The 13,967-nt window shown below is 38.1% G+C and overlaps 1 protein-coding gene across 5 annotated transcripts in view; it reads left to right on the top strand.

Annotated features, from left to right (window-relative positions):
- Positions 1-13,967, top strand: part of sap130b (Sin3A-associated protein b) — an 89,154-nt gene that overhangs the window by 22,041 nt on the left and 53,146 nt on the right. For 4 of the 5 annotated variants that reach the window (XM_069896407.1, XM_069896403.1, XM_069896406.1 and 1 more), the window contains 5 exons: positions 89-239; positions 2,129-2,219; positions 4,846-4,950; positions 7,207-7,348; positions 7,993-8,111. In XM_069896407.1, the coding sequence (XP_069752508.1) occupies positions 89-239; positions 2,129-2,219; positions 4,846-4,950; positions 7,207-7,348; positions 7,993-8,111 (608 nt within the window). The remainder of the gene's footprint in view (positions 1-88; positions 240-2,128; positions 2,220-4,845; positions 4,951-7,206; positions 7,349-7,992; positions 8,112-13,967) is intronic. The other variant, XM_069896405.1, reaches the window with a different exon arrangement.

Here is a 13,967-nt window from a genome sequence, read left to right as displayed (position 1 = left end):
AATTCCTTGTTAACTAACATTCGTAATTGTCTAGAATACGGTGCACGAGGATTCCTGTCTATTATTTTCCTTCTCTCCTTTCCTGCAGTAGACCAGCACTGACCATTCAACCTCACCCATCTGCCGCCACAATCAGTATCCAGCGTACTCAGCAGCCCCGAGATACAACAGCTCGCATCACATTGCCTTCCCACCCGGCAGTGGCTGCCCAGAAACCACAGCTCCATCCCATAACACAGGTAAAGAGTTAAAGTGCAACTTTGCTTCAAGTCGCTTTCCTTGTCATTAATGGCCTTGACCTAAGTGATCTCCATCATTTCCATTGAAGTTAATCCACTCTGATACAGTATGTGTTGTATAAAGTCTTCCAGAAATGGTTTCTGTTATAACATGAAGTACCACTTTTGAAATGCAACCAAAACCTGGGTCATCTTGACTTTGATATTTTGGTCTTCATTGGTTTGGTCAATCTTTGACTTTTGTTTTCTTAGTTGGTAAATGAAAACATTGTGAATATTTATCTTTTTTTTGTGAACTAGAGACCTAGGCATCATGACAAAGAATTCTTGCAAACAGCATACATTTGATTTTGAGTGTGTACAATTGTTTGTGCTAAGTTGTACTATTCAAACTTCTTGAAGGATTTCTTCAGTGCTTTTCCAAAGTTGAACTAATTAAATAGCTGTTTGTGACCTATGAATGGTAATAACACGTTAGGTGGATAGGACTACACTATACTTACTTGTAAGACATTTAGGCAACACATCAATCCATGTTGAACTCATAACAGTGGTATAGATATGGTTTCCAATATTGAAAAATGCTTTGGTGTTTGGTAGAGGTCTCCTTCAAACACACCAATTTCAGAGTCAGTAATGAACAGTATCACTGCATTTGCTCTATCTTGTTGCCCTTTTTTTTTGCTAAGCTATACTTTTTGTGGGCAAGCTGGTAATCAAGTGTTCAAGTATCTGAATTCTTGTAATTGTAAGATCTGGTTGAGCTAGTATAGTATCTTTGTTTTATAGTCTGTTTGTTTATACATCTAGAAATTGAATTAAACACTTTTTTTCCATGTGTAATTTGTGCATTGAAAGCACTTTGTGCATGTTGTGGAATGTTGACGCACTCAGGAAAATTGGATCAGCTGATAGCTGTTGCATTTCATCTGAAGTGCCAATGTAATTTCCTCAGAAGAGAAGGTCACGTACAGTTGGTGTAGCGGTCAGTGCAACACCATTACAGCAATCAGGATCAGGGTTCAAATCCCACGCCACCTGTAAGGAGTTTGTACATTCTCCCCGTGTCTGCGTGGGTTTTCCCCGGGGCCTCCGGTTTCCTCCCACCACTCGAAATGTACCCGGGGTGCAGGTTAATTGTGTAGGCACGGACCTGTGGGCCGAAATGTCCTGTTGCCATGCTGTATATCTAAATTTAAAAAAATTTAATGCAGAAAATTCAGAACTATAGAAAGTAAAGGGTTGTTTCTGGGCCTTTGGCTTTATTTTAACTGCTTTACAAGAGCATGTTGGCAGCACAAACAAAGATCACTGGATTTGTACCCTAATGACTGTGTCAATGGGTGAGTCACACTGCTCCAATATGGGGAAGGCCACATTATCCATTTTTTCTCACCCCATCACCCTTGTTTTGAGGGGACATGTCAGTCCAAGTGATCACTGAGAGAGCTCTTTAACAGTGCTGGCCTTCCTTCCAGTACGTGAAATGGTAGCTATAAGCCCAAACATAGGCTAACAACCGTGAACATGTAAGTCAGCTTTTAACAATGACAACCTCTTGAAGCAACAAAGTCCAGAAATGTGAAACATTTAGCCCAAGAAATAGGATAAATTTAATTTGTAGGCTTTAGTAAAACAAGAACTGTGATGCTTGGGTCTGAGCAATGAGGAGCTGGAGGGACGCTGGTCACAAGAAAGTTTCCTGACCTAAAGCATTGATTGACTATTTGTCCCCACAGATGTTGTTCAATTTGCTGAGACACTCAAGCTTGTCATTGTTTTATGCTGAAGGTAACTCTAATCCAGTTGTTGGTCAGGTCATAGTAGCTACCATCGGAACAGTAACTTTGTCAGCTTCCAAAACCAACAAGCAAGTTCTCTTTCCACAGAAAGCAATGTTCAGTACTGGGACACCAGTCGCTGCTGCTACCGTGGCACCAATACTTTCAACAAATTCAATACCTTCAACCACGGGTCAGGGTGAGTACCTGATTTCTGAAAATTACATGTTCAATTTAGACTCCTAGAAAGAAAGGGATTGTCGTCTCTTCAAGTAAATGCACCCTTAATGCAGCAGTGCTACGTACTTCATTTTAAAGGCAGTCATTTTCTCTGGTAATACTGGTCTTCAAAAACATTGAAGAATGAAACAGTTAATATAGTTATTACCCTTTTCAAATCAAATTCAGCATTGTGTCATCTTTACAGTGTTTTAAGCAGAACATCTCTGGATACATCGTTTTATATAAATGAAATATATGGAGTAAGTGGAGTTAATTCTTGTACGAATGCATTGGATAGACAACCCTCTGTCTCGGTTTTGCTGAATTCCTTATTTGAGTTGATGATATATTATAATGTTAATGTTCCATAATTACACTATCGGACCATGACCACTGGAGTGCCTTAGGGAGCAGTGCTAGGACTTTTGGGTTTTGTAATATACATAAAGGATGATTGTGGCGAGGTGAGTGACAATATTTACCAGGGTGAACAATGATGAAGGTTATATGGGTTTACAATGGGACCTAGACCAATGGAGACCTAGGCCAAGGAATGGCAGATACAGTTTAACTCAGAGAAGTATGTGGTGCTGCATTTGGGTAATTCGATCCAGGGTAGGACTTGCCTTGTTAACAGCTAGAGTCCTGAAGAGTGATATTGAGCAGAGGGATCTAGGTATGTAGCTCTTTTATGAAAGCAGCCCTGCAAGGCAGAGTGGTGAAGAGAATGTTTGGGACTTTTGCCTTCATTGGTTGGGATGTCAAGGTGTTGGTGAGGCCACACTTGGACTATCGTGTGCAGTTTTGGTCGGTACTTAGCTATAGGAAGGATATTATAAAGTTGGAAAGAGTATAGAAGATGATTACAAAGATGTTGACAGGATTAGGGAAGTTGACTTATGGTGAGAGACTAGAAAAACTAGGCCTTGTTTTGTTGGAGCATCAGAGATTGACGAGGGATCTTATTGTAGGGAATAGTCTGTTCCTCGAGCAGAAGAATCCTATGAGAGGACATACGTAGAAGGTAAGGGGAAAGGTGGTATTTAGAAAGGACCTGAAGGGACAGTTCTTCACTCAGAGGGTGAGATGAGCTGCCAGACAAAATGGTATGCGAGCTTCCTTTTAGAAAATTTTATTTTTCTTTTAAAAACAAATGTTTGAAAACACAGTCATTATCAACATATTTACACATTCTTTTAGTACACCGCTCCTGAGATTCAAATACAATATCAATCTACTTGTAATTCCCCTCCCTCCCTCCCCACCACACCCCACTTCCACCCCCTTAAACGTACGCGAGCTTCCTTTAAGAAAAACTTGGATGGGAGGGGATTGAAGGGGGGCACGTTGCTCAGCATGGACAAGATGTGCCTGTTTCTGTGCTGTACAACTATGATTAATTAATTAATTTGCCTTCCTCTGACCATAATATAACAGGGAAATTAGCTAGAACACTGGATGCCAGAGTAAGTGGGTACTTTTTTGACTGATAAATCAGCTGGCATCTAAGCTATGATTGGAGGAGTAGAGTTTGAGTAGTTGCCTTTTTGATTTCAGTAGAGCATTCATAACTTTAACACTCTCTAGAATGTTGGCAATGGTATGAGTGTTAAATCCAAGAATTTGCAATTTCTGATTTGAGTTGGCTCATTTACAGCAAAAGAGAAAAATTAAATCCATGTGGGATGACTAATCATCAGAATTTCAAAATTGCACGTTTTTATATGCCCTCGTCATTCTTGTGTAACTGAGAATGTCATAAAGCAGGTTAATGTATGGGAGGTGCAGCAGTTGTTTTATTTTTGCATCAGAGGTGTTGGCATGGTGGTTAGCGCAGTGATATCACAGAGTCAGTAACCTGGGTTTGTATATGGCGCTGTCTGTAAGGAGTTTGTATGTTCTCCCAGTGTCTTTGGGTTTCCTCTGGGTGCTCTGGTTTCCTCCCACCCTTCAAAGTGTACAGGATTCTCAGTTAATTGACATATTTCAGGAGCACAGAAGGGTCCCTACCGGGCTTTACATCTAAATAAAAATGAATCTTCCTGCTCCTAAAGCTGAGTCATAGTTGGAAAATATTGAAATTTTACCCAAAGTGGAAATGTTTCAAACAATGTTGTGTACCAACTCCCAATTTGTATGATGGTTCTACCATACTTCTATGGGACTTCTGTTTTTCTGCAAGTTTGTCTGGATAACATCATTAAATTGTTTGTTTATTAGAAATTCAGTTGGATATGAATTTGGAAACAGAGGAGTATTTGAGAAATACAGTCACTAAAATAACACTGGATAATATTCTGCAATGATTTTTTCCTGAATGATCTTTGTGATGAAGAAAAAAAAACTTTATTTCCTGTATTCCAAGAGTCGTTTAGATGAGTGAAACATCCCATTAAGAAAACAGTGAATGCAAAGAAATCAACATCCTATCCATTATTTTTTTTTAGTAGCCAACCTTTGCATTGGGAAAAGTTAAATTTATTTCTCATTTCATATCCTGATCCTGCCTCAAACTGAACCTGATTTTATGGTGCTTTCATGTGAGCATTTGCCAGCTTTTGTGAGTAGAAGAAATCTGAGATTTTTTTCCCTCTCTTTTACAGGTGCTGTGTCTCATGCTCAAGTAACGAGCAGTGCAATTGTTAACATGACAATGGCTTCCCATACACCTCATGCTCCTGTAGTAACCACGTCGACTATTCCTGTTGGTGAGTGAAATCCACTATCATGTTTTCAAACTCAAATGTGACAGGAAAGCTAAACCTCTTTTTGACGGGTATCTGGGTTCTTATTCAAGTCTACGTAGTGTTCACTTGGGAACTTCTTGGTCTTGACTGGGGGCTGACGGGTTTGAAAGTTCTGTCTCCAGGGGAAAAGGGAAGAGATGTTCTGAAGGACACCTCAAAATCCTTATCTACACTTTTGGAGTTTAGTTATATTTCCCTAGCATGACCTTTGTCTATTGTTGGGATATGTGGTGCCGCCGCAAATAAGTTGTCGTTGCTTAGGAAAGGAAATTGCCTCACTTTGCATCAAAAAGTAAAGGGCTAGCTGCAAGATATTTTGAATAGGATCCCCTTGGTATGTTGTCTTCTGCACCAAGAATTGGTTTAATAGGCACCATGTTCTTTAGTATTTATTTTTTAATCTGATCATTTTGGCAATGAAATAACAAACAAATGCTGGGAATCTGAAGTAAAACAAGATGCTGGATGTACTCAATAGATTGGTTAGCAGCTGTTGAGATTCCAACAGGGTTAATGTTTCTGGGTAATGACCTTTGAACGTACACTTTGTAGATGCCAGCTTTGATTACCCAACTGAAATTTCAGGAAAAAAATTGCTAGGTGCCAGGAATGCATTTTCCCTCACTAAATAATACTGTGAGATGAATATTTTTCCGCATATACAATATTTGTTTCAATCTATTCCGTATTTACTTGATAATATTTTTTTTCGAGATTTGAATAAATTGGTTAGGGAGTTTTTATGGAGAGGTAAATTTTCGAGAGTGGCTTTGAATAAATTAACTTGGAAATATGAGTTAGGGGGATTACGCTTACCACATTTTCAGAATTATTATAAAGCAGCCCAACTTAAATTTATTAGTTCATTGATGGATTTGGTACGGCCTCCTAGTTGGGCCAAAATTGAAATGGTAAATATTTCTGAATTTGAAATACATCAGTTTTTGTTTAGATGGAATATAAATTTGTTACAGCAATATAATGTGCCTATATTAAAACATTTCATGAAGTTATGGATAAACAAAAATAAAATGATAGGCTCTAGGGGTGAATTATCGGCTTTGACTCCATTGTATAATAATCAACTTATTTATTTTTCAATACATAATCGAAGTTTATTGCATTGCAGATTTAAAGGTGTGAAACATTTGGGAGATTGTTTTAAAGAGGGTAAATTTTTATCTTTTAATCAGATGAGGGACAGTTTTGGTATTGATAAGAACTCTTTGTTTCTCTATTATCAAATTCGATCTTTGGTAAAACGAATGTTTGGTAGAGATATGATTTTACCTGAAATGACTAAATTTGAGACTTTTCTTATGAAGGTACCAGAGAAGGGTTATATTTCATCTATGTATCAAATATTACAGGATGGTATGGATAAAAAGGGTTGGGATAGATCTAAAAGTAAATGGGAAGCGGATACTGGTTTTATTTTTTCCGAGGATGATTGGTTAGATATCTGTTATGATAATGTAACTAGATTGATAAATGCACATTATGCAATGATTAACTATAATTTTTTACATCAATTATACTTAAAACCTGAAAAATTTAAAAAGTATAGTTTTCATGAATCAGACTTGTGTTTTAGATGTGGTGATACGGTTGGAACTTTTTTTCATGCTGTTTGGTCATGTATACATATACAATCTTTTTTAAGAAAATTCAATTGTTTTTAGAATACCTGTAAAAGATTAAAATACTTTTAGATCCGACAGTATTTTTATTGGGTAGTTTGCAACCTCTGAAAGGTTTGGGATGAGATAAGTTTCAGCTTGCTTTTGTATTTAGGTTTATCCTTAGCGAAAAAATATATTGCTAGTACGTAGAAGGATACAAATATGATTGATATTAATAGATGGCATAATGAGATGAGATATTGTTTAATAATGGAAAAAATTACGTATGTTTTGCGTGATAATTATAGTTTTTTTATTAATAAGTGGTTGTTATGTTCAGAATATTTACATTTCAATTTACATTGATTAGATTTTACTATGTATATTTAATTTTTCTTTAATATTTTTTCTTTTTCTTTATGGCTCTCTTTAGAGAGTTGGCTGAAGGTGGGGGGGGGTTTCTTTTCTTTTTTTCTTACATAAAAAATAATGTTTATGGTTAATTGTTGTATATGTCATGTACTATTTGTTTTTTGAACGAATAAATAAAGTTTAAAAAAAAAACTAAATAATACTGTTGTATATTGTGTTACAGCAAAAGTTGTTCCTCAACCAATAACTCACACTTCCCCACGGATTCAGCCTGATTATACAACGGAAAGGGGAAACCTCATTTCTATCCCTGGTCATAGGGCGTCTCCTAACCCTGTTACGATGGAAACACGAACTGAAAATAGGTATGATGGTTTCCAGTGTTTGAGCATGCACATATGCTATTTATTCAAGTAGCTCCTTGTTGCATGTACAAGGAGAAATTAGACTGGTTTCCCCTCTGATCGAAGTCCATTGATCTGGTGAAAAAAGCCCCTGTGTAAATGCGTTGAATTAATAGGGGATTACTTGGAGACTCTTTCTACCAGACCATGTCATGATTATGTCCTTATTTGTATATTATGATTTCCTATTGAAGTTGGTCATTGACTTTCATTTGAAGCAGGTCCTGTGTTCTGAAACCTGAGTACAGATGACCACACATTATTGGGGAGGATGGGTTACTTTCTTAGAAAATGAGCCATTTTACGATTTTTATTTCCGCCCTAAAATAAAATAAAATTCGTGTGCATCAAGAAACACACACACACATACGTATAGATATATATATATAATAAATTAAAACTTGTTACTTTTTTCCTCAACATGAATTCCATGGGAGAGAATTTTATTCAGTATCTTAATTTTTTGGTTAGTGTAAGGGCAAATTTCCGTGACCTGAATGGTCATAACGTGACCTTTGTACATATGAAAGTTCATTCAATAGGCACATTGAGATTTATATTGACTGAGATTAATTCTGTTCCAATTCTTTTACCTCTCCATCCAGGCAAGTACCAGTGCAGTTCCAGTATTATCTTCCAGCTTATCCACCATCGGCTGCCATCCCTGGTTACCACACCTTTACTCCAATAACTAGCACAGTCTCCACTATCAGGCAATACCCAGGTATGAATATGCTGAATTGATTTTCTTGCTATTATGGCAGCACTAGCCAGGAGAGGAACATGTGTGATGTGAGTGAGAGGTAGTTAAGAGTTGACTGTATTTTTAAGACAGCTCCCACAAAAACCTGATTCCTTATTATGTAGTATTTTGCTTTTCGTGTGTGATTATTACAGAGTAATTGTGCAGAAGACAGCAGCCATTACATTAATGTATCTGAAAAAAGTGTAATTCGCAAAATATGTAATGACTCTGGGGCAATGAAGCAGTCTTGCAGTTTTCTTTTCTACACCTACTTGGGAAAACATTTGAAAATGCAGGAGTCAAATACAATCCTATTTTTTATTTTGCATTGATACATTTTCTATCCTGCTATTATCTTGCATAGACATGAAATGCTTGCCACATAATCCTGAAAATATTCTGGAGTTGGCAAGCCGTTATCTGTTTGTGAAGGAGTAGTCCTATAGTTGATGGCAGCTCCCTTGTTTGCTTTACAAGTGGCTATCATCTAGTCTGGCTTGTCATCCTGAGATTGATTCTCCCTTGACAGTTAGCTGGATTTCCTTTAGGTGGTTGTGAGACCACACTTGTGTACAGTTCTTCAGCAAAATTCTTTATTGCTGTAGTCAATCAGGTACAGTATGTGTAAAGAAAAACTATAATGGAAAAACAACCAACTGAATTAAATAAAAAGACAATAAATACATAAAATAATAATTACAGTAATCCAAGTGCAAAAAAAAATGACTTGCTCTTTGTGGGAGCAGTCATGATTAGTGTACGAAGGAAGGATTAGAGAGAATGTGGAAGTGACTTGAGTTCAAGTTTATTATCATTTGACTACATGAACAACCAGATAAAATAGTTTCTCTAGATCACAGTGCAAACACATACACAGCACTTAAAAATCACACATATAAATATTATATATATATAAATATTTTTGAATAAGTTTCTCTTTTATTTATAAGAGACCCAAGGTTACAGGATACCATTCATCAGTCTCAGCCTGCGAGAAGAAGCTCTTTCCCACCCTATCGGTCCTGATTTTGATGCTCCTGTTCCACCTCCATTATTGTTCTAGGTCAAAGATATTGTGCGATGGATGGTAGGGGCACTCAATAATTCTTTGAGCCCTATTTAAGCAACCCTTCTAGTCAGTGTCATCAGTAGAGGAAAGGAAGACCCCAGTAATCTTGGCTGTTTTTATTATCCTCTGTATTGGCTTGCAGTCTGATTGCTTTGCAGCTACCACACCACACAATGATGTAGCCAGACAGGACACTCGTAATTGTGTCAAGATCGGGGCTCGTAGCTTTGCCCTCCTCAAGAAGTGTAGGTGCTGCTGCACGTTCTTTACTAATGAGGAGGTGTTCCGGGTCCAAGATAAGTCATCCATTATATGCACATCCAAGAACTTTGCAATCTCTACATGACAGAGCCATTGGTGTGTAGTGGAGAGTGGTCGACCTGAATCACACACTCCTTTGTCTTATCCACGTTGTTCTTGCCTCCCATCATCCTTTCTGGAAGTCGACTCATTGTTGCTAATGAGGAAGGACAACTACTATTGTATCATTGTAAACATGATTCGTTTGAACTGAATCACCAAGATGTTACTTGGAATGAAGGGCTGCACTTGGGAATTGGATAGGCTGGATTTATTTTCCAGTAATGTAGGAGGCCGAGACTCTATAAAGTGAAGGGTGTAGATAGGATTGATAGTCAAATCTTTTTTTTCCCACAGTACAAGGGATTCTAAAACTAGAGGGCACAGATTTAATATGAAAGAAGGGGACATTTAACGTGAGATCTGAGGCACTTTTTCCAGAGGATGGTAAATGTGTGAAACAATGCAGTTAGCAGAGGATCTGGTAGAGATAGATAACATTATAATGATTAAAAGGTGTTGGATAGGTATCTGAATACTAGATACTTGAAGGATACAGGCCTAATGCAGGCAAATGGGATTAAGTGTAGATGGGTACCATAGTTGGTGTTGTCAAAAAAGCCTGTTGCTATGCTGCTTGTTTCTGATTTTAATACAGATGAGGAAGATAAAAATTAAGGGGTTTAATAATTCATTCATTTTAGTTTGAGATTTTAGGCACTAAGTGCTCCCTATGAATGATGCAATGAACAGTAAACTCTGAAGGTATAGCATTTTTCAGGCATGTATAATCCAACCATTGATGCGGCACCATCAGTTGCGCAGGCAACTATGTTCTTGAACAAAATACTGTTCTCGTTTACGTAACTCTTAACTTCTTTGAAAGTGGTCAATCCCTTAGTATTTGTTTTAATCCTGGCAAATAACATCCCTTCCATCAACTCATTTCCATTCCAGAATCTGGCATAAGCCATGAGAAGAGTAATGTTCTGTTGCAGAGAGAATTCATCTGATTGTAAAGAGAATTTCTTGGATTGTAATGAAATTTCCAATTGTTTTTCAGTGTTTCTTGCCATCTCATCAATTCTTCTAGAAATAGTAGATTACTCAAAGGAGTAAAACATGAAAGTCTGCAGACAACATGTTTGAAATAAAAACACGACGCTGGAAAAACTCAGCAGGTCAAACAGTGTCCATACAGCATACAGCAAAGATAAAGATACAGAACCAATGTTTTGGCTTGAGCCCTTCATCAAGGTCTGGACAAAATGTTGTCCTTAGCTTGATGAAGAGCTCACACCCGAAATTTGGTTATGTATCTTTATCCTTGCTATATAAATTACACTTTTTGAATTTATTCAAAGGAACTGCCTGAATAGTTTCTTTGGCATTTAAGTTCATAATGTTATAAATTACGTACACTGAAGACAAAATAAGTGAGTCAATTATTTTTCCACTTTTAGCAGTCAATTCACTTAATTGTATGATGCAAGGTTTAAGTTCTCGAGCATGTGCATCTTCTGGATGATGGAAGGGGGGGAGATGACTGAGTGGAATGAGTCCTCTAAAATTTTAGCAGCTCATCTGAGGTAGTGGGAGGGATAGTCTATGTTGATGGGTGGGAGCTTGGTTTTCATGATGGCCTGAACTGCAGTTGCATCCCTCTGCAGTTTCTTAGTCTTGGGCAGAGCATTACCCAAAAAAAGCTGTGATGCTTGTGCTCAGTATTCTTTCTATGATGCATCTTAATTTAAATCTAGACGTACAGCACTGCAACAGGCCCTTTCAGCCCGCAACCTCAAAAAGTTGGTAAATTATCTTGGCCTCCTGAGAAGGTAGAGTCTTTAGTTTGGTTTCTTGGTTGTAAAATCTTAGTGGCTTGACGCAGACATATTGTTGGTGATGTGTCAACCTCAGAACTTGAAGCTCTCCATTGTCTCTACCATGTCACTATTATATACAAGAATGTATGCACTTCTCTGTTCCCTGGCTACCAGATACTCTTACGTCCTTCCTGTACTCTCCTATCTGAATTCTGGCCTACCTGCTCCCTCTATAACATTCTTGGTGGTCCCCCACACCTCAAGGACTGCAGCAGTTCAAGAAGACAGCTCAATGTCACCTTCTCAAGGACAATTAGGGATGGCCAGTCAATTGCTCACTCAGCCTGTGAAAGCACCAAAGTATCCCAGATGAAGTACTACCTACAGATCCTGGACAGTAGATCAGCTGGCTCCAGAACTATTCACTTCCGAGCAAATTGAGCCCTCTGTGGAGAAGTGTGGGGAAATATATATGAGGACCAGTGAACAGAGGAAAGCAAAATAAACTGCCAGTCACTTAGCAGGGGGTTCAAAGAATGTAATTAAAATCCACAGCAGAAAACTGCCCAACAAAGACCAGTCCAAACCTGAGCCGATCCAAAATGCTTGACCTTGACTCGACCATCGCCGTGACATTACCCATCTTAATCATGATGCTATGTGTGACGTTGAAGCATCCAATGTTGATCAAACTTCGATAGTTATATTAAGCAGGTCATTCCTAATCTGGATGAAGTAATGAAGCATTAATTGAGCTGCTCTGGCAAGGCTTGACCCAAATTGAATTTGAAACATTATCCTTTGCTGTGTTACAACTTCTCATATTTGTTAACCTGTGTTTCAGAAGGTTAATTTAGTAGCTGCTCTTAAATGGACGTACCACAGTAGAAGCAATTCCAGCTACTGTGTAGTGTTGCTGTTGAGTTAATGGAGTGTTGGGAGAGAAGTGAGAGAGTGCTTCTAAGGGTCAGGAAATCCTTGAGAGGCTAGTGAATGGCATTGGCCTGCAGAGGTGCTGGGGAAACCCTCCAGGACTCGAGCCAGGTGTTTCCGCAGGAGAATTGAGTATATTCTTCAAATATCTGCACTTTGGGGAAGCTTGCAACACTGGCAAGACCAAGTCTGCCTGGCTTCTTCTCTTCACTGAAGGGAAGGTAGATGAATTCTCTCCTTGTATTTGGTGTTTGGTTGACCTCCCTAATGCAGCACTGAACAGCAAACCTTGAGATTCAGAAGAGATCAACAGCTTGGAATAATGCCAAGGCCAGGGAATTGAGAGTGACTATGACCCTAAGTTTCATGGACAAAGCTATCCAGACACTAGGTTATATATGAAAACAAAGGGGATTCACTTATATCATTGAGAACAAAAAAGCAATTTGAATGATATACTTTACAATTATGGTCTCAAGGAAACTGGATCATTCTGGCCAGTGAAACAGATGCATTTTCGAGTTCAAATCTATTGTTAACTGATTGTACATGTAAAGCCAGTCAAAAAAGCATTTCTCCAGTCCACAGTACACACATGTACACACATATATATTTCTCACACTGCACATAATAATCCGATTCATAAAAATATAAAATAAACGTACTAATGTCTGGATAAATTGTTACATTTATTAGAGACCCAAGGTCACAGGATGATGTTCATCAATCTCACAGACTGCAGGAAGAAGTCATTTTTCCAGCCTGGCAGTCCTGATATTGATGCTCCTGTACCTCTTTCTTGATGGCAGTAGGTTTGCTATTTAAAACATATTTAAAATTCGGTTAGAGGAATTAGGGGATATGGGGAGAAGGCAGGTAGGTGGAGTTAGGTCATAAATTAGATCAGCCTTGATCATATTGAATGGCGGAGCAGGCTCGATGGACCATTTTTGACCTACTCCTGTTCCTACTTCCTATGTTCCCATGTTTTCACTGGGGGATATTTGTACCCCAAAAATATTGAATCAGATAAAATCTGACTCAAAAGGGTGAAAATTAATTTTCTGAAGGCTATAAATGAGCAAAATTAGCCTGTGATAGCTGAAGTCAACTTTCATCACCACAACATTTTGTTTTTCTTTGGAGTTATGAATGAGTAACTTACCAGAATTTCCTAGTAGTGAAAGATGAGGTCACCATGAGTTGTGAGGAGAGCATGAAGTCATTTGCGGGATGTAGACAGGTTAAGTAGGGGGACAAAATGATGAGGGCAGGGGGAAATGAAAATTTATGCAGTTGAAGAGAATGACTATGAAGTAAAATTCTGTTGGACACTGAGTTTGGTGTGGTGATTCAGGAGATGGGGAAAGTAAGTAGGTAAAACACATTTAAGGAGGCAAATGTTGGTCCTTATTGCGTGGGAATTTTAGTACAAATGTAAGAAATGTTTGCTGAATTAGCTTGCTTTGAGTATTTGGTGCATTCTTAGTGGTCTTGCCTAATGAAAAACCCGCATAGGAGACGGTGCAGATGAATAGTTAGTCCAATGTAGAGAGCTTGAGGAAGTAAATGTCAGGAGTCAAAGTGAGATGAACAAGATTGAAGGAGGGATAGCAAGGTAAATATGAAGAGGCTATTTCCTCTTGCTGGAGAGTTCTAAACTTGTGGCATGGCATAAGATAAGGTGGTTTCTTTTTAATCAAATTTTAG

Source organism: Narcine bancroftii, chromosome 9, assembly GCF_036971445.1.
Source record: "Narcine bancroftii isolate sNarBan1 chromosome 9, sNarBan1.hap1, whole genome shotgun sequence".
NCBI lineage: Eukaryota > Metazoa > Chordata > Chondrichthyes > Torpediniformes > Narcinidae > Narcine > Narcine bancroftii.
The sequence above is the reverse complement of the archived record's forward strand: the minus strand, read 5'-3'. Positions and strand labels throughout refer to the sequence as shown.